At 51.6% G+C, this 20668-nt stretch overlaps 1 protein-coding gene across 1 annotated transcript; it reads left to right on the top strand.

Moving 5' to 3' along the window:
• Positions 1-218: 218 nt before the first annotated feature.
• P3H1 (prolyl 3-hydroxylase 1) lies at positions 219-20435 on the top strand. Its single transcript, XM_043574625.1, has 15 exons — positions 219-749; positions 3680-3832; positions 5466-5655; positions 5861-5992; positions 7259-7398; positions 12766-12855; positions 13153-13205; positions 13380-13501; positions 15321-15448; positions 15574-15669; positions 16090-16240; positions 18562-18679; positions 19062-19137; positions 19416-19556; positions 19971-20435. Exons 1-15 carry the CDS (start codon positions 285-287, stop codon positions 20103-20105), a joined length of 2190 nt encoding a protein of 729 aa, XP_043430560.1. The 5' UTR covers positions 219-284; the 3' UTR covers positions 20106-20435.
• Positions 20436-20668: the final 233 nt, after the last annotated feature.

Below are 20668 nucleotides of genomic sequence, written 5' to 3'. Positions count from 1 at the left end.
CGTGTTCCCTGGCCATTGGCCATCAGGGCTGAGGGGCACCGCCTGAACCCGGAGGCGGGGCTCCAGCTGACGCCGTAGGCTCTGCTGAGGGGCGGGGTGCTGGCTTAGGGAAAGCCAAAAAGGGCAGTGCAACGTTCGTGGGCATGCGCCACCGGGCTTGGGAGGCGGGGCTCCACTCAGGGAAGGGGCGGGGAGGGGAGGGACGTGGTGGGCGGGGCTCCTCGGGGGTGGGACTCCGGCCTCCGTGGCGGGTGGCAGGCTGTCCCGTTAGGTCTGAGGCGGCAATGGCTACACGCGCTCTGAGGCTGCTGACCACACTGCTGGCGATTGCCGCCGCTGCCTCCCGGGCCGAGGTCGAGTCCGAGACGGGATGGGACATGCCTGCGCCTGATCTGCTCTTCGCGGAGGGGACCGCGGCCTACGCGCGCGGGGACTGGGCTGGGGTGGTCCTGAGCATGGAGCGGGCGCTTCGCTCGAGGGCCGCCCTGCGCGCCCTTCGCCTGCGCTGCCGCACCCGGTGTGCCGCCGACCTCCCGTGGGAGCTGGACCCCGACTCGTCCCCGAGCCTGGCGCAGGCCTCGGGCGCCGCCGCCCTGCACGACCTGCGCTTCTTTGGGGGCCTGCTGCGTCGTGCCGCCTGCCTGCGCCGCTGCCTCGGGCCGCCGGCCGCCCACTCGCTCAGCGAGGAGCTGGAGTTGGAGTTCCGCAAGCGGAGCCCTTACAACTACCTGCAGGTCGCCTACTTCAAGGTGCAGACCTGTCCGGCCCTGGGCGGCAGGGATCCTTCTGGGCGTGGTTGCAGATGACCCGGGCGAACCTGGGGGGCCGGGGAAGTATCCGCGGAGAGGGAAGGTGGCCTCCTGGCCGGGGAGCTCTCTCCTCGGACCCAGGGAGAAGAGGGACCCTGCCCGAAGACCTGCTACGCCAGGTTCGCACAGGCAGATGGTAACCCCAAAGGTCCAGCGTGGGGTTAAGGCACGACCAAGCAAACCTTGGCCTTGTATTCCCCGGGAGGCCTCCTAGAGGGAACTAAAGCGGCAGCTTGGGTCTCTCCGGATTTCATTGTAAGTGTCCCAGTGAGAAGCTAGGACCTTTCTACAGTATCTTCCTTCCGGTTCGTTGTTCAGTGATGCTTTTCCTGCCACACGATTACTGCAGCTCTCTTTCAGGACGTGAGTTTGCCACGTCGCCAGTAGGGGCTGTCTAGCCACTAAGGCTGTGGGGGGACCCTCTGGCTATTGTCAGGTTTTCAAAGAAAATGAGTATTTTTAGGAATTCCAGAGTGGCTTAAGACCAAGTGTATCCATGGATTTGGAGCGTCCCTGGCTTGCGTGGTGGTGGTGGTGGTGGTGATGATAGCCAGCACATTGTTCCAGACGCTATTTTAAGAACTTTGTGTTTATCGATTTATTTGCCCAGATCTTGTCAATATCCTGTAAGGTAGGTGCTATTATTAGGCCCATTTTATTGGGGGGAAACAAAGAAGGAGGAGCTGTGCTGCATATTTATTATATCCATAGTTTCACAGACCTTCAATTCCACCTAAAGAGAGACTTAAGAGAACTGTGGAGACCAGACTTCCACCTCTCCACAAGCATTTTGCTTACACAATTCTGTTCCCTTCCTCCTTGTTACTTGGGAAAGTACTGTATTTGAAACCAAAATAAGTGGGTCATGTCTTTGGTCGTGTCACTTAACAGCACTTTCAAAAATTCTTTGACAAATGTTTCCTGAATACCTACTACATTCCAGTTCTTGTACAGGTCATTGAAATGCTTAACTTTCCATTGTTTTGTTTCCTATCGCTTCCCTATTAAGAATCACTATAGAAGACGCTAAAAAAGGTATGTACATAGGGCTGTGGGAGCACAAAGGAGGGAGAACCTAGCTTTGTCTCAGAGAAACCAGGGAGGCTGAAAGAAGAGTTGACAATTGAAGTCAGTCCTAAATCTCACTAGAGGAGAGGAAGAATGGCCATTCCAGGTAAAGTGAGGCCAGACTCAGAATTCTGCAGGCTTCAGGAGCCAGTGTCAGGTTTTAGAATGCTATTTCTGGAAGGTGGAATAAGCCTTGGGAGAAGGAGAAAGAGGTGGCGGGGCTAACCATTAGGAGATGAGTGTGGGTTGTCCACACGAGAGAAGGAAATTAGGTGCCTTGGTGCTTAGTAAAGTAGGACTGGGGGTGGAGAGAGAAGATAAGAGAGAACGAGAAAATGCACGAGCAATGTAGAAAGATAACAGTGGGAGAATAAATCCATAAAGGCGACAGGCATGGGAGAATTTCTAACTGTACAATTAACAAAACAGGTACAGAGATAGCGATCATTGACCCTAGGTTACCTAGCTATTTTAGGGTCAGAGCCAGGGCCAACTCCTTATCTAATGTGCATTTACTAGTTCTGATGGTAAGAGGAAAAGGAAAAAATTTTTAGGATATTGATTATACCGGCTAACATTTATTGAGCACTTCGTATGTGCCCAGCTCCATGTATTAGAAGCTGCATGTATATCACCTTGTGTAACATTCCCAACAACCCTGTGAGTTAGTGAGTGCTATCTGCAGATGACAGATTAGGGGACTGGATTTAGAGAGTAAACTTTAAGTGACTGATCTAAAGCCCCAGCAAGTGACTGATTAAACCTAGCTTTGTCACAGATCTGTCTGACACTTAAGCCCATGTTAATCATTAGATCATCAGTGATTTATTTTAGCTTCTACATAGGAAACTGTGTAACACGGATATGCTTGAGTCCATTGCTATGGGCATTATTGTGGCATGTAGCACAATTTTTTCTCCTCAGGTTTCAATATAACCACTTGTTTTAACCTCATGAGCCCCAGCCTTTGAGTCAGAAGATGCCATGTCTGGATTTTGCATAAGACCTTAGGATTTTTCAGTCACTCATCTTTTCCTTGAATGTGTCAAAAACACTTGATTCTATTTTATGCAAGAAAAAGAAAAGTATCTTCTAAGGAAATCCTTAGACACGGCGTCGTTGTTAACTGTTCTTTCTCCTCTACTACTAAATTCTTGAAGCGTTACACATTTTTCAGCTCAGTTGCCACATCTGAATCTTGAGAATATATTATTTGGGCAGTCAATCTTCCATAGCATTCCCCCCACAATATGACCTTTGTTTAAAAATAGAATGTTTAGCAGTGCCTGGGTGTCTCAGTCGGTTAAGTGTCTGACTTCAGCTTAGGTCATGATCTCGCAGTTCATGGGTTCAGACCCCGTGTTGGGCTCTGTGCTGACAGCTCAGAGCCTGGAGCCTGCTTTAGATTCTGTGTCTCCCTCTCTCTCTGCCTCTCCCCTGCTTGTTCTCTGTCTCTATCTCTCAAAAATAAGTAAACATTAAACAATATATAGAAATATAAAAAATTAAAAAATAAATAAAAATAGAATGTTTACACTATTGAAGGTTTCACCTCCAATGATTTGGGGAACTGCTACGCCTGATTTGAGAAAGGCTAATTCTGCCCAGGGCTCTGTGCTCCTAATTTCTGGTATGTAGTTCCTGTAATAGGTGTGTTTTCTGCGGCTGGCAAGGTCTAGAGCATACTGTTTGAGTGGATGGCTCAGGAAAGCTGGGATTTCCTGTTTACCGTGGACTGTGCATTTGGACACAAACCTTCAGGGCTTGGATGTGAGGATTATGTTCTTGTGCTTTATTCTTAGATAAACAAGCTGGAGAAAGCAGTAGCAGCTGCACATACCTTCTTCGTGGGCAATCCTGAACACATGGAGATGCGGCAGAATCTGGACTATTACCAAACCATGTCTGGGGTGAAGGAGGCTGACTTCAAGGATCTTGAGGCCAAACCCCATATGGTGAAAAAAACTTTGTCCCTTTCTCTCTCTCTATTTTTATTATTTTTAATTTTTTTTAATGTTTGTTTACTTTTGAGAGACAGAGCATGAACGGGGGAGGGGCAGAGAGAGGGGGGGGAGACACAGAATCCGAAGCAGGCTCCAGGCTCCAAGCTGTGAGCACAGAGCCCGACGCGGGGCTCGAACCCATGAACCGTGAGATCATGACCTGAGCCGAAGTCGGATGCTTACCTGATGGAGAGCCACCGAGGCACCCCCCCTCTCTCTTTTTTTATTAAAGTGACTTTTACTAGGCTTGTTTTCTGATTACAGAAGTAGTAAATGTTCATTGTACAACACTAGAAAAATGCAGATAAGTACAAAGGAGAAAGTAATCATCTATGATACTGCCATCTTAACAAAACCAGTAGTTCAGGGCACCTGGGTGGCTCAGTCAACTAAGCATCCGACTTTGGCTCAGGTCATGATCTCACAGCTCATGGGTTTGATACCCGTGTCTGGCTCTGTGCTGACAGCTTGGAGCCTGGAGCCTGCTTTGGAGTCTGTGTCTCCATTTCTCTCTGCCCATCCTTGCTCACACTCTGTCTTTCTCTCTCTCTCTCTCTCTGTCTCAAAAATAAATAAACATTAAAAAAATAAAAAAAAAAAGAAAACCAGTAGTTCATATTTTAGCCTATTTTTAAAGTCTTCTATATCTTAATTTTTTTTAATGTTTATTTATTTATTTTGAAAGAGAAAGAGAGCACAAGTCAGAGAAGGACAGAGAGGGAGAGAGAGAATCCCAAGCAGGCTTCACACTGTCAGTACAGAGCCAGATCCAGGACTTAATCCCACAACCCATGAGATCAGGACCTGAGCCAAAACCAAGAGTTGGATGCTTAACCAACTCGGCCCCCAGGCACCTCCACTATATCTTAATTTTTTAACCTAATTTGGTATCATGTTGTATACGTATTTTTCAAAATCCTTTTTGAACTGACACTATATCATGAGGCTTCTCTCATGGCTTCAGATTTTCTTTGAAAATACAATTTTTAATGGTTGCATGACAGTCCATTTTTTGCATAATTGTATTAATCTACTGTGTAGGTTTTTGCTTTCACTACAATAAGTGGTGCAATGTTCCTTGATGATCTTATTCTATTTGTTTAGCAGAAATCCATGTCCCACAAGAGACATTATCTGCGATGCTAATAGCATTTTGTAAAGAGAAAATGAATGGGAGCTATGTGTCACAGATAGCAAAACCCATTCTACAGTCATCTGCAGCCCACATCACCCCTTATGCTGGAAAGGTGGCTGCCATCGGCACAGACCTCATTCTAGCATCTAAGAGTTCTTTTTCATTAAATCTTTATTTTGAACACTATTATCCCTATAGAAAAGTACAAGAAAATTGCAACGAACTCCCGTGTATCTTTTATCGAGATTGAGTTAAATGCTTTGGAGTGTCCAGAGAAACCTGTGAAGGCCGTTTACGAAAGGCCTCCACTGAGTAGCAGCCACCGTTTTGCGTCCCTAACCCGAGGCAGGCCATGAGGACGCAGGTGCAGGTGGCCAGGGGTGGGGGTGGGGGCACGAGGGCCAGGGGCTGGGTGCGGCCCGCCGTTGAGTCCCCCCTTCCTCCCAGTAGCACGAGTTCCGGCTGGGAGTGCGGCTCTACTCGGAGGAGCAGCCGCACGAAGCCGTGGCCCACCTGGAGGCGGCGCTGCGAGAGTACTCGGTGGCGGACGCGGAGTGCCGCGCGCTCTGCGAGGGGCCGTACGACTATGACGGCTACAACTACCTGGAGTACAACGCGGACCTCTTCCAGGCCATCGCAGGTGCGCGGCCGCTGGCCTGCCCTCGCCTGCCGCCCGGGGGCTCCCAGGGCCACGGGTTGACGAGGCGCACACGGCGTCTTCCGCCTCAATCCCCGCCGTCTGAGGATGGGCCTGAAAGTTCCCTTCGCTTGAACGTGTTCATCTTCACCAGAATTTGAATCCTGAAGGTCGACCTGATGGTTACTACCCCTCTGATTCCTTTCAGATCATTACATCCAGGTCCTCAGCTGTAAGCAGAACTGCGTCACGGAGCTGGCTTCCCACCCAAGCCGAGAGAAGCCCTTTGAAGACTTCCTCCCATCACATTATAATTATCTGCAGTTTGCCTACTATAACAGTAAGAGCGACTTTCTTCCTTCTCTGCTGCTTTTCAGTAGAATGTCCAAAGCAAGGTAGGCAGGGACGATGGCCCCTGTGCTGCTTCAACATGTTTGGCTTCTCACTGTGACTCTGGGAGGCACCCAGCCAGGTGACCCCTGGGTGCTTTGTGACAAGGGACTGGCCCCAGGAGCCCAGGCCAGCAACCGGCAAAGCTGGGAGAGGACCTAGGACCTCTCTCCTCCCTTCTATAACATTTATAACCTGATTTCCCATCTGAGTTAAGGTAGAGCAAAGGCAAGGGTATATACTACCATTACTGCCATTTAAACCAGTTCACAGGACATTTTCCAGCCCTTCTCCTTAGGACAGTGCTGATGCTCCGGGCAGGGGACTGCCAGTATCCAAACAAGCAGCAATGAGCAGATCTTTCCTGAGTTCCTTCTGTGTGCTAAGCATCACCACACACTCAAGAGCATAAATTGTTTATTTATTTTTCTTTTTTTTTTTTTAGAAGATAGGCATCTAGTGTTTTGTTGTTTGTTTGTTTTTTAATTTTGCTTATTTTAAGAAATCTCTACGGGCTTGAATGCACGACCCTGAGATCAAGAGTCGCATGCTCTTCTGACTGAGCCAGCCAGGCGGCCCGAGTATAAAATGTTTATTAGTTGAGTTGGGGAGACCAACACATGTGCGTGAGAACTGTCCTGTCAGAGAGGCAATCTGCTACTGGTCTGTCCCCATCTTCTGAAAATATGTAGGGAAAAGAAAGTAGGAAGATGGGGATGTTCGTGAAATTGGTCTCATGTGAGGGTAGTGTTTAAATTACTTATGAAGTGTCAAAGATGTGGGCATTCAACATTAGGCAGGCCTGAGCGGCGGCTCAGGTCATGATCTCACAGCTCATGAGTTCAAGCCCTGCTGAAGCTCAGGGCCTGGAGCCTGCTTCAAATTCTGTGTCTCCCTCTCTTTCTGCCCCCCACCCTCATTCATGCTCTCTCTCTCTCTCTCTTTCTCAAAAATAAATAAAACATTTAAAAAAAAATTTTTAAACATTAGGCAGGCCTGAGGATGTTGAGCATCTTAAATCAATTCTATATTCTGTATTTATGTAACTTCTGTTCTTATTCTAGAATTTCCCCCTCAGATCAAGCAGCTGTGTTAGGTAGCAGGGCCATCTTGTGTGCCATCACCGCCTCGAGCTGCACTGAGACTCGGCATCAGTGGTTCTTGGTACCCAGGATTAGACCCTTTCTTCCCAGCCGTCTCTTTTTTTGCTCTGCAGTTGGGAATTATACACAGGCTATTGAATGTGCCAAGACCTACCTCCTCTTCTTCCCCAACGATGAGGTGATGAACCAGAATCTGGCCTACTACACAGCCATGCTTGGAGAAGAACCAGCCAGATCCATTGGCCCCCGTGAGGTGAGAGATTGCCTTAGCTCTGGCAGCTGCGAGCCGAACCCAGACCAGAGGGCAGAAGGGGGTTGGGGGGGGGGGTGCGGTCTGGCACTGCTTGGACAGGGAGGTGTGAGGGCACTAATGCACTTGTCACTCAGGAACAAGGGAACAGCCTCTCGGTGCGATCGGGGCCCCGAAGTCTGTTGTCTGAGTCGTAAAAGAAAAACAGAATTGCAATGCGGGCACCCCTTTTCCCCTTTCTTGGCACCTCTGCTTTGAGACTTGATACTGTTTGGCCAACATCTATCGTTTTTTTACTGCAAGCTAAACTCTTTTTTCACTCACCTATTTTCTTGCCTCCGTTTCCTCCCTGTCCCTTCTTTCTGCCATTGTGTGAGCTGAGCTCTCCCTCTCTCAGCACTATGCCCGACTCCCTCCCAAGCAGACCCAGTGACCAAAGTGAAACTCTCTGACATGCTCAGTGGTCATTTCTAGGTGGTGGGTTATTTCTAGGTGGTGGAATATGGGTGATGTTTGTATCTTGCCCATTTATATTTTCTAAATTCCCTTCAGCGAATGGTATTATTTTTGCACTTAGAAACATAGAAAGTTCTCTGTTTTTAAACTTAGTGAAATGTGATACTATGATCCTTGATATTTTCACATACGCCTTGCACACACCCTGGACCCTCTTCTTGAGCCCAGAACGGTGAGTTGGATTTGAAGTCACTAGTCTGGGCTCAAGCACCTGCTCCTCTAGTTACTAGCTGTATAAACTTCTGCATGTCGTGTGGGATCTCAGGCACATGGCATGGCCCCTCTGAGTCTCGGGTTTTCCTTCCATAGAATGGGATTGTGGTTCTTACTCTTTCTTTAACACGAGATGGGCGTGAGGGTCAAATGACATACTGAGTATAAATGCACTTTGTAAGCCAACAGGCACAAATATCTCCCAGATATTTTGTGGACAGGTAGCATCATGAGGGCCTTACTGATGGTATATGACACAAGCAGCCAGTGGCCAGTTTCCTCACCTCTTACCTCAGCCATCTCTTGAAATAGGGGGTGGCCTGTCACTGCAGGAACGATCCCTGGTTTCAGAACAGGAGAATGAGTGAGACTTAGGACGGCGAGCCTGTCGCCTGTGTCCTGCTGGCTCCTCTCAAGCAAACCCCGTCTACATACTGTGTAAAAGTAACTTTGGACCAGTTTTTCAAACAGATGCCAAAAGCTACTGTTACTCTAGAGGGAACCCATTTGCTTATGCACCAAATCTCTGGGACAAATGTAGGGGGTGCAAAAGCAAGCACACTCCCGCGCCGCTGGCGGGACTGTCGGTGGGACTGTTCGTTTAACTGGCGATTCTACCGCCAGAGATTTGGCCCGCAGCAGAGTTGCCCCGGTATGCAGAGGTAAGCGGGCACAGATGCGCATCAGAACCTTGCCACTGAAAGCAACCAACCGAACCACGCTAAATGCCGTCAGTTTGGGAACTGTCTACGTAAAGGCAGTACATCTGTTCAATGGTATACTTGACACCTGTTTATTGCATGAGCAGATTACTATGCACCACTGTGAAATTGTCTCCATGAGACTGTTTTAGGTAAGGAAAACAAAAGAGATCTATAGTTATATTCTATCCTATTTGTGTTTTTTAAAACACATAGGTATTTTTTAAACTGTACACTTTTTAGACAGATTGATGAGAAATTGTTCGTCAAATTACCCCCAAGGAATGGGCCTACAGGTCCTGGGTAGGGAGAGAGACCAAAATGTTTGTATTTATGGCTGTTGGCACTTTGTGGATTTCTTATAGCTACACATGTGGGATTTTTTTAATATTTATTTATTTTGATGGGGCGCCTGGGTGGCTCAGTTGGTTGAGTGTCCGACTTTGGCTCAGATCATGATCTCACAGTTCATGGGTTTGAGCCCCACTTCGGGCTCTGTGCTGACAGCTCAGAGACTGCTTCGGATTCTGTGCTTCCTTCTCTCTCTGCCCCTCCCCTGCTCACACTGTATCTCTCTCTCAAAATAAATACACATTAAAATTTTTTTAATATTTATTTATTTTGAGACACAGAGAGAGAGGAGAGGCAGGGAGAGAGAATCCCAAGCAGTCTCCACACTGTCAGCACAGAGCCCAACATGGGGCTCAGTCCCATGAACTGTGAGATCATAACCTGAGCTGGAGTCACTATAATGTATTACTTTCGTGTCTTTTTGAATGCCATCTAAATTTTTTTAATGTTTATTTTTGAGAGAGAGAGACAGCACGAGCAGGGGAGGGGCAGAGAGAGAGGGAGACACAGAATCTGAAGCAGGCTCCAGGCTCTGAGCTGTCAGCTCAAAGCCTGACGCGGGGCTCGAACCCGCAAGCCGTGAGATCATGACCTGAGCTGAAGTCAGACACTTAACCGACTGAGCCACCCAAGTGCCCCTTGAATGCCATCTAAAGCACAACCTTAGGGCACTGATGATACAGAAAGGCATTTAATCCAAAATTTACAGACTACCGTAGTAAATCTAATAGTGGATACGTATGCAAGCTGTAGTGGAATCATGGAAGAGAAATAATCGACTGGGCCGCCTGGGTGGCTCAGTCCGTTGAGCATCCGATTCTTGATTTTGGCTCAAGTCATGATCCCAGGGTCATGGCATCGAGACCTGCATTGGGCTTCATGCAGAGTGTGGACCCTGCTTCAAATTTTCCCTCTCTCTCTCTCTCCCTCTCCCCTTCTCCCCTGATGATGTGCCCTCTCTCGCTCTCTCAAATTGAAAAAAAAAAGGAAATAATCGACTGACAAGTCACGGAAGACTTCACAAGAGGGAGTGCCATTGACATTTGGTTTTAAAAGCCTTCAGCAGGTGAATGAGGAAAGGAAGGGCCTTTTAGATGAAGAACAGCATGTCCAAACAACCTGGACGATTGTCCTACATAAATGGAAGATGATACTGGGGAGTTACAGACAACGAGGCCTGGGAGGATCAGATTTTGAAGGGTCTTGAGTGCCTTCCCAGGACCTTGGCCTCTATTCCATAAGGCAGACAGTGGTGGGTGCGCGAAGGGATTTAAACAGTAGCCCGACCAGCTGACACGGTGCAAGGCTCAGAACAGGAAGGAGCTAGAAGCAGGAGACCAGTACAGGGCTACGGTGGCAAGGCAGAGGGGGGCTGCTGGGCCGAGGGAGGCAGTGGCTGGAGGAAGGAACTGTCTAGGTGGAATAGGAAGTGGCGATGGCAGAATGGTTCACTGCTCCATCTTCCCATCTAATTAGAACCAAACTTCCAGCTTTGGAGACACATGAGTGGTGCTGCCTACCTAACTCAGGTACATACAGGTGGAGCAGGGCGCTTTCCTCACAGGTCTGCCCTGTCTGTCCTCCAGCCCCAGGTAGCTAAATTCTCCCCTGTTCACCAGGAGAAGGAGGCAGAGAATGAGGCAGTAGCCAACTTCCCATTGTGGCTGTTGCGGAGCTTACTGTTGAAAATAACCACTCTTCCGATGTGTGTGGCATTTAGTCTGAAAAATTCTTCCACAGCTTTTGTTTCATTTGATTCTCATATGGTGAGGTAGGGCCACCAGCTTGCCCTGAAGGAAAAAAAGCAAGGTTCTTCCTTCCTGGCTCTGGAATCCCGAGTCTCTAATAGAAATAACCCTTCTCGAGGCGCCTGGGTGGCTCAGTTGGTTAAGCGGCCGACTTCCGCTCAGGTCATGATCTCGCGGTCCGTGAGTTCGAGGCCTGCGTCGGGCTCTGTGCTGACAGCTCAGAGCCTGGAGCCTGTTTCAGATTCTGTATCTCCCTCTCTCTGACCCTCCCCTGTTCATGCTCTGTCTCTCCCTGTCTCAAAAATAAATAAAACGTTAAAAAAATTAAAAAAAAAAAAAAAAGAAATAACCCTTCTCTTGCAATCCCCTCTCCTGTGGAGAACCGACCTTGTAGTTGTCCTCTTTGGCCACTAGGTGGGGACCGTCTCATTTGAGAGGGTGCTGCTTCAGGTGCCTTTGTCTTGTTCAGTTAAGACCCTTTTCCCTCCACTTATAGTCGTATTAGTGAGTTTGGAGCAGAGGGAGAAAATAAACCACTTTTAACTAGAACTTTCCTTTCTGGAAAGAAGGTAACTAGCATTTGCTGAGCCCTGTCCCAGGCCACGCACTGTGCTGTGTGGTTCACACCCATCATCTCATTTAATCACCGCAGCAGCCCTGGTAGGGGGCGCTATTCTCCCACATTACAGATGAGAACATTCTGGCTCCAGGAGATGGGCTGACTCGCACAGTGGCCTGTGGCTGGGGGTGGTGACCCAGTTCTGGCCCTGCGTTACCCCAGGGCTGGCACAGTTCCTGTCTCATAGCTGATATTCCACAAATCATTGCCGAGTGAATAGATATAGGAGTGGGATTTGCTTCCTAGGAGCCTCATAGAGCTGTGGGAGAGGGTTAAATGGGAGAACACACCTAGCTGGGTATCTAGAACTTGGTGAACCACTTAAACTCCTTAGGAGAAAATTTCCATCTCCACGTTGGGTAAATATGATAGATGATGTAGAACTCATTGATGTCTTGTTAACACTTTCCTTACTCCCCTCATCTTTTCTTTCAATTGATGGTGTCTTCTTTTTCTTTTTTTTTTTTTCCTCCTTCTGCTGCTTGGAGGCTAGCAGGGCACCTAGGGAGAGATGTGACCCTGGAAGGTACTTAGTTTCTCTGCCCTGGGTAAGCCCTCTCTGTGAGCATGTGTGGGGAGGGCCGGAAGGCCAGACCCTGCTGTTGTAGCTGCAGCCGTGGGACTCCGGGAGGGATCCGGTCTGCTCAGAGTCTGAGAGGAGGCAGGGGCCTAACCAAAATCACATGGGCTTCAGGATGGGGAAGACCTGGGTCTGAATGTCGGTCCCTGCTCCATTTCCTATAGTGTCACCTTAAACAAGTCACATATCCCCTCTGCTCCTCAGCGTCTTTGTCTCTAAAATGAATACTGTCAACTTCAAAGGTGGCTGTAAAGGTTAAGTGATAACACATGGGTCACGGAGCACCTAGGTCTCCTGCCTCAGCAATTGAACCCCTATGGAAGTCCAGAAAGAACTCTCCTTCTTTGAGGAATATTTCCCCATCTCCTGAGAATCATCAGATTTCCTGTCTCGGAGATTAATGGGGGGAGGCAGGGGGCCTTATGCCACCCTCAGAGGCGTTGCTTGCGCCAGGCCAGAGGAACCCGGAGCACAGAGGTGCTGGAGAACAGACACACTAGTACTAGTGGGAGTGGGAGAGGAGTCTCGGGTCACGCAGGGAGCAACAGCGCAGAATGTGGGGTTGGACTCCCCCCTCCCCACCCCTGCTGCAGAGCTAACTGGACTGAGTTCCAGGGCCTTCCTTCCACTCCTTTTCCTCAGAGTGCCCGGGAGTACCGACAGCGCAGCCTGCTGGAGAAAGAACTGCTCTTCTTCGCTTACGATGTTTTCGGAATTCCCTTTGTTGACCCGGTGAGCCAGGATGCAGGAGCTGGGGGTGAGGGGGCTAACTGTGTGACTCTGGGCAAAAACCATCAGGGGCCTGAGCCAGACATGGGATCTGTGAAACCTGTGGATGAGAGGCAGAGGAAGACAAAGGGGAGTTCTGGGCAGCCAGGGGTGACTCCGGCTCCCACACCTCCCTTTACCTCCTGAGAGGAGGCAGGCGATGAGGCGAGTCCTCCCGTAGGCCCTAATCTACGCACAGAGACCTTGGAGGAGGATGCAGGTCGCTCTACAGTGTTGATCTTTCTCCTGATCTGCTTTTAGGATTCATGGACTCCAGAAGAGGTGATTCCCAAAAGATTGCAAGAGAAACAAAAGTGAGGCCCCTGAAGAAACTGCATGGCTGGACCGGCCTGATGAGGCACTCGAGGCTTCCTGAGCCCAGGCAGATGTGAACTCCTGGCAGGGGGGTGGGCTGGTCCAGGCTGGGAGGCTGGGGTGGGAGCCAGGGTGGCCCCAGAACACAGTGCTCAGGGTGGCCGTGCTCACAGGTCCGAAAGGGAAACAGCCGTCCGCATCTCCCAGGAGATCGGAAACCTCATGAAGGAGATTGAGACCCTGGTGGAGGAGAAGACCAAGGAGTCGCTGGATGTGAGCAGGCTGACCCGGGAAGGTGAGAGGTCAGAGCCTGGGGGTCTGCGGCTATCATGTACACAGCAAGCTGGTGTCCTTGCGCAAGCTGACCAGCCCCAGGACCTGTGCCAGGCTTACCCTCGCCTGGTGCCCTTTTTAACTCACCAGGACTTCCACCCAGAAGGGGCACTGACGATTGGTCTTTGGTTAAGAGATAGGATTCCTGTTGTCACTGCAATGCTGGTTCAGCTCACTGCAGTCAGTGTTTACAGCACAGACCTCATCCTGTCCCCCCCCCCCCCACACACACACACCGCTTCCATCATGTACCCAGTTACCAAGCCTCCAGATCCGAGGGCTCTGCCCCCGTCAACCTGCACTGAAACTGCTTTTCCTCACCTGTCTCCCTAGGCCTCTCCTCTCCCGGTGCTGGTGCTGCAGGCCCCGGTGCTGTCAGAGCACTCCTGTCCCTCCTTGGTCTGTCCTTCCCCTCCCCTGCCACGTGGCTAGACCAGTCTTCCAAATTCAAGGACCTTGCCCCTACCCACCCTGCCTGCCCCTTTCACCTCATGTTGAGCTCTTCCCCTGCTTATACCTTCTGTTCATCTGCCAGCCTGTCCCTCCTCCCAGGGCCCGCCCATCATCTCTGTCCACAAAGCCTTTCTTAAACTCCCAGCCCTGAGGATCCCCTCTGTCTTCCTTTTGAGCTTCCTTGGGAGCCTTCTCTGTGCTTGCACGAGGTCTGCCCGTGTGCATAATTGTTGGAAGAGGTGCCACCTTCAGGTGTGAGACCCTCGCGGGGGCCGGGCACACAGTGCAGCCTCAGTAAATAGATGGAATTGAATTGCGTCTCCAGTGGGTCCCCAGCATGGAGGGAGGCCACGAGAAATAGAAGAGAAGGTTGGCCTTTGCTCCGCTGTGGCTTAAGTTGACAGTGGTTAATTTAACAAGATTAGCATATGAAAAGAATTGGCCCAGCATTCCTACGTTTTCACTCTATTGTTTCTTTGGATCCTCATAACTGCCTGGGGGGGTGGGTTGGGCAGATGGAAGTCCCCATTGTAAATAAATACCGCTGCTGCTGGTGACAATGATATGATGGGAACTAAAGTTTTGAGCATTAACTATGTGCCAGGGATTGTGCTCGTTTTTTGTTTTTGTTTTTGTTTTTGTTTTTTGAAACAGGGCGGCTAATTTAGCCGCTCCCCTTTAAAAAAAATTTTATGTTTATGTTTGAGAGAGAGAGAGAGACAGAGCGTGAGTGGTGGAGGGGCAGAGAGAGAGAGAGAGGGAGATGCAGAATCAGAAGCTGGCTCCAGGCCCTGAGCTGTCAGCACAGAGCCCAACGCAGGGCTTGAACTCACAAACTGTGAGATCATGACCTGAGCTGAAGTCAGACGCTTAACTGACTGAACCACCCAGGCGCCCCTGTGCTAGGTTTTCAATTTGCCTTGTTGTTCTCTTACATCAAACAAGCATCAGACTTAGGTAGATGCTATTTTCCAGATGAGGAAATTAGAGCTCAGGGAGGTTAAGTAACTTGCTAAGGTCACACAGCTAATAAGCATGTTCTTTCTGATTCTGGGGCTCATGGTCTTAGGAACGTGTTGGTGATGTTTCCTTATTGGCAAAGGCCCAAGAACCAACAACTGTTTGGGAGGGGAGCCAGGACTAGCGCTTGGCTCTTCTGTCTTGTCAGCTCCAAGTTCTGTCCTCCTGGCCACCCCACCTTTGGAAGTGACCGAGTAGGAGGTTTCTCTGGCGACCTGGAAACACCTGGAATTTCTATCCCCATCCAATGGAGAGTGTCTGGACAGAACTGCTGCAGGTCTCAGCCCAGTCTCGTGACTGCTTTGCAGGTGGCCCCCTGCTCTACGAAGGCATCAGTCTCACCATGAACTCCAAAGTCTTGAATGGTTCCCAGAGGGTGGTGATGGATGGTGTCATCTCCGATGATGAGTGCCGAGAGCTGCAGAGACTTACCAACGTAAGGGAAACCCGGTGACCGCGCCTTCACCCCAAGGCCCAGCCTCCCCTGCACCAGTGCCCCTCACTGCTCACCCTTAACCACCCCAGCTGCCCTGTCTACGTCCTGTGTTTTGGGCCTTGTAGGCAGCAGCGACCTCAGGAGATGGCTACCGGGGTCAGACCTCCCCACACACCCCCAGTGAAAAGTTCTATGGAGTCACTGTCTTCAAGGCCCTCAAGGTAAAACCGATACTCAGTGTTCTAAGAGTGTGGGGGATGGGGAGAGGGGACGCTCAGGCTTTGGGAGAGGGGAGAGTTGGGGGTGGCGGCAGGAAAGGTGAAGGTGTCTGCCTGTCACAGGATGAATTAAGTTGAGGGAGGTGGACTGTTGAGGCCTGGCTAGTAAACTCAGTGTGATCAGAGCGAGGCAGCAAGACTGACCGGTGTCCAGAGCCGGGAGAGTGCTTTCTGAAGGGCTGCACAAACTGTTCATAAAGAGAAGGGTGGAGGAGGGGCGGGTGTAACACTGGGGGGCCGTTGTGCGTGGGTGCAGCGTTGGCACTTTGGGCGAGGGACAGGGAGGGGGGCCTGTTGCCTCGGTGGGTCCCGTCAGCCCACAGACGGGCGTTCAGGGCAGCCGACCACTGGTCTCCTTGGCAGCTGGGACAGGAAGGGAAGGTTCCCCTGCAGAGCGCCCACCTGTACTACAACGTGACCGAGAAGGTGCGGCGCGTCATGGAGTCCTACTTCCGCCTGGACACCCCCCTCTACTTCTCCTACTCCCACCTGGTGTGCCGCACCGCCATCGAAGGTGGGCCTTCTCCATCCCTGCCGCTCTCACCGCACACGCTCTGTGCCCTGGCATTGGTGCCGAGGACGTGGGGAGGAACAGGACAAGGTCCTTTTCATCCTAGTTGGGGAACCAGAAAGTGGCAGCCCAGTGCGATCAGTGCAGCCCAGGAAGTTACAGTCAACTGGGAGGACAGGAGGGCTTCCCGGAGGAGGTGATGACAGTTGTGCAGGATGAATAGGAGCTGTGGAGTGCGCAGGTGATGAGAGGTTGTTTAAGCCAGAGAGAACAGCATGTGCAAACGAGGGCAGGCATTGGACAATCTGGTGATGGGGCTAAGAAAGTGGCCGTTTCTGGGGAGTGGGGGTGAAGTTGGGGTAGTCAGATAAGACTGGGGAGGCCTTCAGAAGCCAGATTATGGAGAACTACATTCAGGACTTGGTTTTCATCCTGTAGGCCATTGGTTCTCAGCAGTGGTGTTGGACGTACAGGTGTGTAGATCAGTCATGAGCTAAGTTGCAAGTTCTCCATCACCACCTGTTAAATACCAAATCTGTGAGAGATCTAATTTTATAAATCAAGGAAGATTAAGGAGCACCCAGCTGGCTCAGTCAGAGCGTACAACTCTTTTTTTTTCTTTTTTGAGAGAAAGAAAGAGTGCACAAGTGAGGGAGGGGCAGAGAGAGGGAGAGAGGAGAATCCCAGAGGGAGAGAAAATCCCACATACACTCTGCACTGTCAGCGCAGAGCCCAAAACTCAAGCTCACCCAATGCGGGGCTTGAACTCACAAACCGTGAGATCATGACCTAAGCCAAAGTCAGATGCTTAACTGACTGAGCCTCCCAGGAACCCCAAGCATGCAGCTCTTGATTGTAAGTTCAAGCCCCACAGTGGGTGTAGAGATTACTTAAAAATAAAATCTTTAAAACAAAAACAAAAACCAAGTCAGAGCACATTCAAGGTCATTCCTTGCCCACTCGCCCTCTCTTCTATCCCTTTTGCTGTCCTGAGGAGGGGTGAGGGATGGCCAGTGCCCGTGGAGGGGGGCGGGGGTCACACGTGGCCTACAGCTAGATCTGTCGTGCCACAGCCTTCAGAGGCTCTCCGCACTGATGCACTGTGGCTAGGTGGTAGGGATTAGAGAGCTTTACTCTCCCCCGGAAGGTTTGGATTTCTATCAAAATCTGGACACACCCAAAGGAATGTGTCAGATACACAACTATATGTGTCACGGCATCCCAAGCTGGGGACATGGGCAGTGGAAAGCTGGGAAGGGTCCTCAAGCAGGAAGGACTCGGTGAGACCTCTTTTTTACAAGGTTAGTTTTGCTGCTTTGTGTTGAGAGATTCGGAGGGCATGGATCAAGCCAGAGGGAGGAAAGCCGGTCAGCCGTGACCTGGGTGGGTGAGGACAAAGGCCTAGAGCTGGCAGGTGGTGTTGGGAGTAAAGAGAAGGGAAGACACGAGGGGGGTGTAGGAGGTGGAGGGACAGGGCCTGATGACTGGCTGCACAGGTGGGGACAAGTAGGAGGAATCTATGGTGACCTGACAGGGCCACCAGCCTGCTCAGGGCATGCCAGACATTTGCGCTGGGGGCAGTGGCTCCGTGTGATGTGCGTGCTTGCCTGGCGTCCTAGAGTACGTGCCGTCTGTTCTCTTTCACGACCTTCCTCCTGCATGGCTCCTCCACCTGCAAAGCCCTACTGAGACTAACTCTTTACCTTTTGATTGATTGATTGATTGATTGATTGAGAGAGAGAGGGAGAGGGAGACATAGAATCTGAAGCAAGCTCCAGGCTCTGAGCTGTCAACACAGAGCCCCACACAGGGCTCGAACCCACTAACCGTGAGATCATGACCTGAGCCAAAGTCAGACGCTCAACCGACTGAGCCACCCAGGCACCCTGCTAACTCTTTACCTTTGCTCCTATCTGTTCCCCCTCCATGCCGTCCTCACCTTGTCTCCCACTGCATATGGAGTCTCCCCGTACCCTGCCTGCATCCTACCACCCTCCTGACTCCTCATTTTTACTTACCTGGGGGTTCCTGTTTTGTATTGTAGCCAGAAAGCTAGGGTCGTGCAGCTCAGCCCAGAACCTGCCCCTTGGTTAGAGCCTCCTGACCCTACTTGCTGCACCTGTTTGCCCCACCAAGAACCTTCCTGGGAAACCTGCAGATTTGTCCTGGCCTCTGGGCTGGTGGCTGAGCCAGAGACCCCCCTAGTTCATTGGCCATTTCCATAGACCCAGACACATTTGGGGAAGTACCCCCCCCATGCCAACAGGAGAGCTGCAGTGTCTCCTGAGGTGTCCCCGCGTTAATGTGCGTTACCCCGGCCCCAGAGGCACAGGCTGAGAGGAAGGACAGCAGCCACCCAGTCCACGTGGACAACTGCATCCTGAACGCCGAGGCCCTCGTATGCATCAAGGAGCCCCCCGCCTACACCTTCCGGGACTACAGGTGACAGCTGTCCCCCTCCCCAACACACATGCACACGGAGCTGTGGGCCCAGCTGTCCCCAGAATGCAATCCCTGTCCCCACGCCCTCTGGCTAGGAGGTCAGTTAGGGGGTCATTCCAGTGTGGTGTCATGAGAAGGACAGCGGATTCTCTGGAGTGAGGGTAGAGGGGTGGGAAGGCTGGGGTCATGTTTGAGGCTTCAGAGAAGGGTCTAGAAGGCTCTCTTTCCATGAAGCCATCCTCCAGCTGCTGGTTGAGAGCACCTGGAGATGAAGGAACTGGAGCTGTGGGTTGTTGAGGGAGGGGAAGGGCAGGGAAGGGAGGGGAAGGGAGGGTGGGGAGGAGGAGGAGGCCCTTGGCAAGACGCTGTCTGTTGTTCCCAGTGCTATTCTTTATCTAAATGGAGACTTCGATGGAGGAACCTTCTATTTCACTGAACTAGACGCCAAGACTGTGACAGTGAGTATGCCCTTGTCCCCATCCCTGGGAGACAGAAACGCCCAAAGCGCCATGGGCCCGGCGGCCAGGGCTCCCCTCCTCAAGCGGGGGGCGGGGGGCTTTGAGATGTGTCACCTACTCCTCTGAATGGCCACCTCTCCAGCTCTGGTCTTTGGGAAACCAGGCTGAGGAACTACCCTTGGTCCCGGACCCTGATGATCCCGCGTCCCTTCTGAAGACAGGTTGCAGTCTCCATGCCATGTACCACCCCACCATCCCACACTTTGTGTCTCCTTCAGGCAGAAGTACAGCCCCAGTGCGGAAGGGCTGTGGGGTTCTCTTCAGGCACCGAAAACCCGCACGGAGTGAGGGCTGTCACCAGAGGCCAGCGCTGTGCCATCGCCCTGTGGTTCACGTTGGACGCCCGGCACAGCGAGCGGGTGAGAGCACTTGGTACCGCTGTGGTCTGTTCCTGGAAGGGCTCGGGTTCTGCTCCCACCTTCCCGTCTCATTGCCAGTGGCTTAGACATGACAAGAGTCCCAGGCCTTGAGTCCACAGAGGCCCCTCCCTCCAGCGATGTGTCACCGTGGCCACGTCTCCTTGTCCTCCCCGGCCCTTCTTCCTTACTTGTAAACGGGGCTGTAGGTCAGGGATGCCAGGATCGGCCACGATCCTGGTGCTTGACTCCCTGGCTGGGCAGCACCCCAGCTGTCTGCCCAGAGAGGAGCTGTTGGGAAGGAGGGGAGCTCAGAAGCCAGGGAGGAAGACTTTCTTGTTCTCGGGCGAGTAGCGCCTGAGAGAGGGGAGTGCCTGGTCCCGAGGCCTCTCTGAATAGGCGGGTCTGTCCTTGTAGGACAGGGTGCAAGCGGATGACCTGGTGAAGATGCTCTTCAACCCCGAAGAGATGGTCCTCCCCCAGGAGGGGCCCCCCCAGCCCGTCGAGGAGTCTCTCTCTGGCGGTGAGGCTGGGCGCAGGGATGAGCTCTGACGGCGTCCGGCTCACTGTGGGTGGGTGGCCAGACCCACCTGGAGTAAACGTCCTGCGCCCTGGACCGGCCGGCCCCTGGGGGCTGCGGAGCAGTGAGAAGGTTCCGTCTGCTGCCCGGCCAACGGGACCCTGCTCACGGCTATCCGCACGGTGCTACTGCTCCCCGAAGTGGACATGGCAGGACGGCCCTCTCTCCTCTGGACCCGGCTGTGGGCTCGGGACGCAGGCCCCGAGCCGCCCCTGGAGGCCTGCACAGGCAGCCACATGACAGCACTACGGTATTTAAGTGTCTGTGTAGACAACCAAAGAATAAATGATTTGTGGGGTTTTTTTTTTTTACTCAGTAGTTTATTCGGAGGGTCGAAATATGTCCACCTGCTGTAGAACTTTCACTTGATAAAGATCGCTCTGGGCAGGATACAGCTCCGGTGCCATGTGGGGACGCCTGGCTCAGGGCCCGGCTCGGCCACTTCTTGTGCAGCCTTGGGCCAGACACTTAACCTCAGAGCTGTCATCGGTACAATGGGGACCCCGGTGCTCGCTCTGCCCACCTCCTGGCAGTT

This window comes from Prionailurus bengalensis, chromosome C1 (genome assembly GCF_016509475.1).
Source record: "Prionailurus bengalensis isolate Pbe53 chromosome C1, Fcat_Pben_1.1_paternal_pri, whole genome shotgun sequence".
NCBI classification, from domain to species: domain Eukaryota; kingdom Metazoa; phylum Chordata; class Mammalia; order Carnivora; family Felidae; genus Prionailurus; species Prionailurus bengalensis.
Note: the sequence above shows the minus strand (reverse complement) of the source record. Positions and strands in the feature narration are given on the sequence as shown.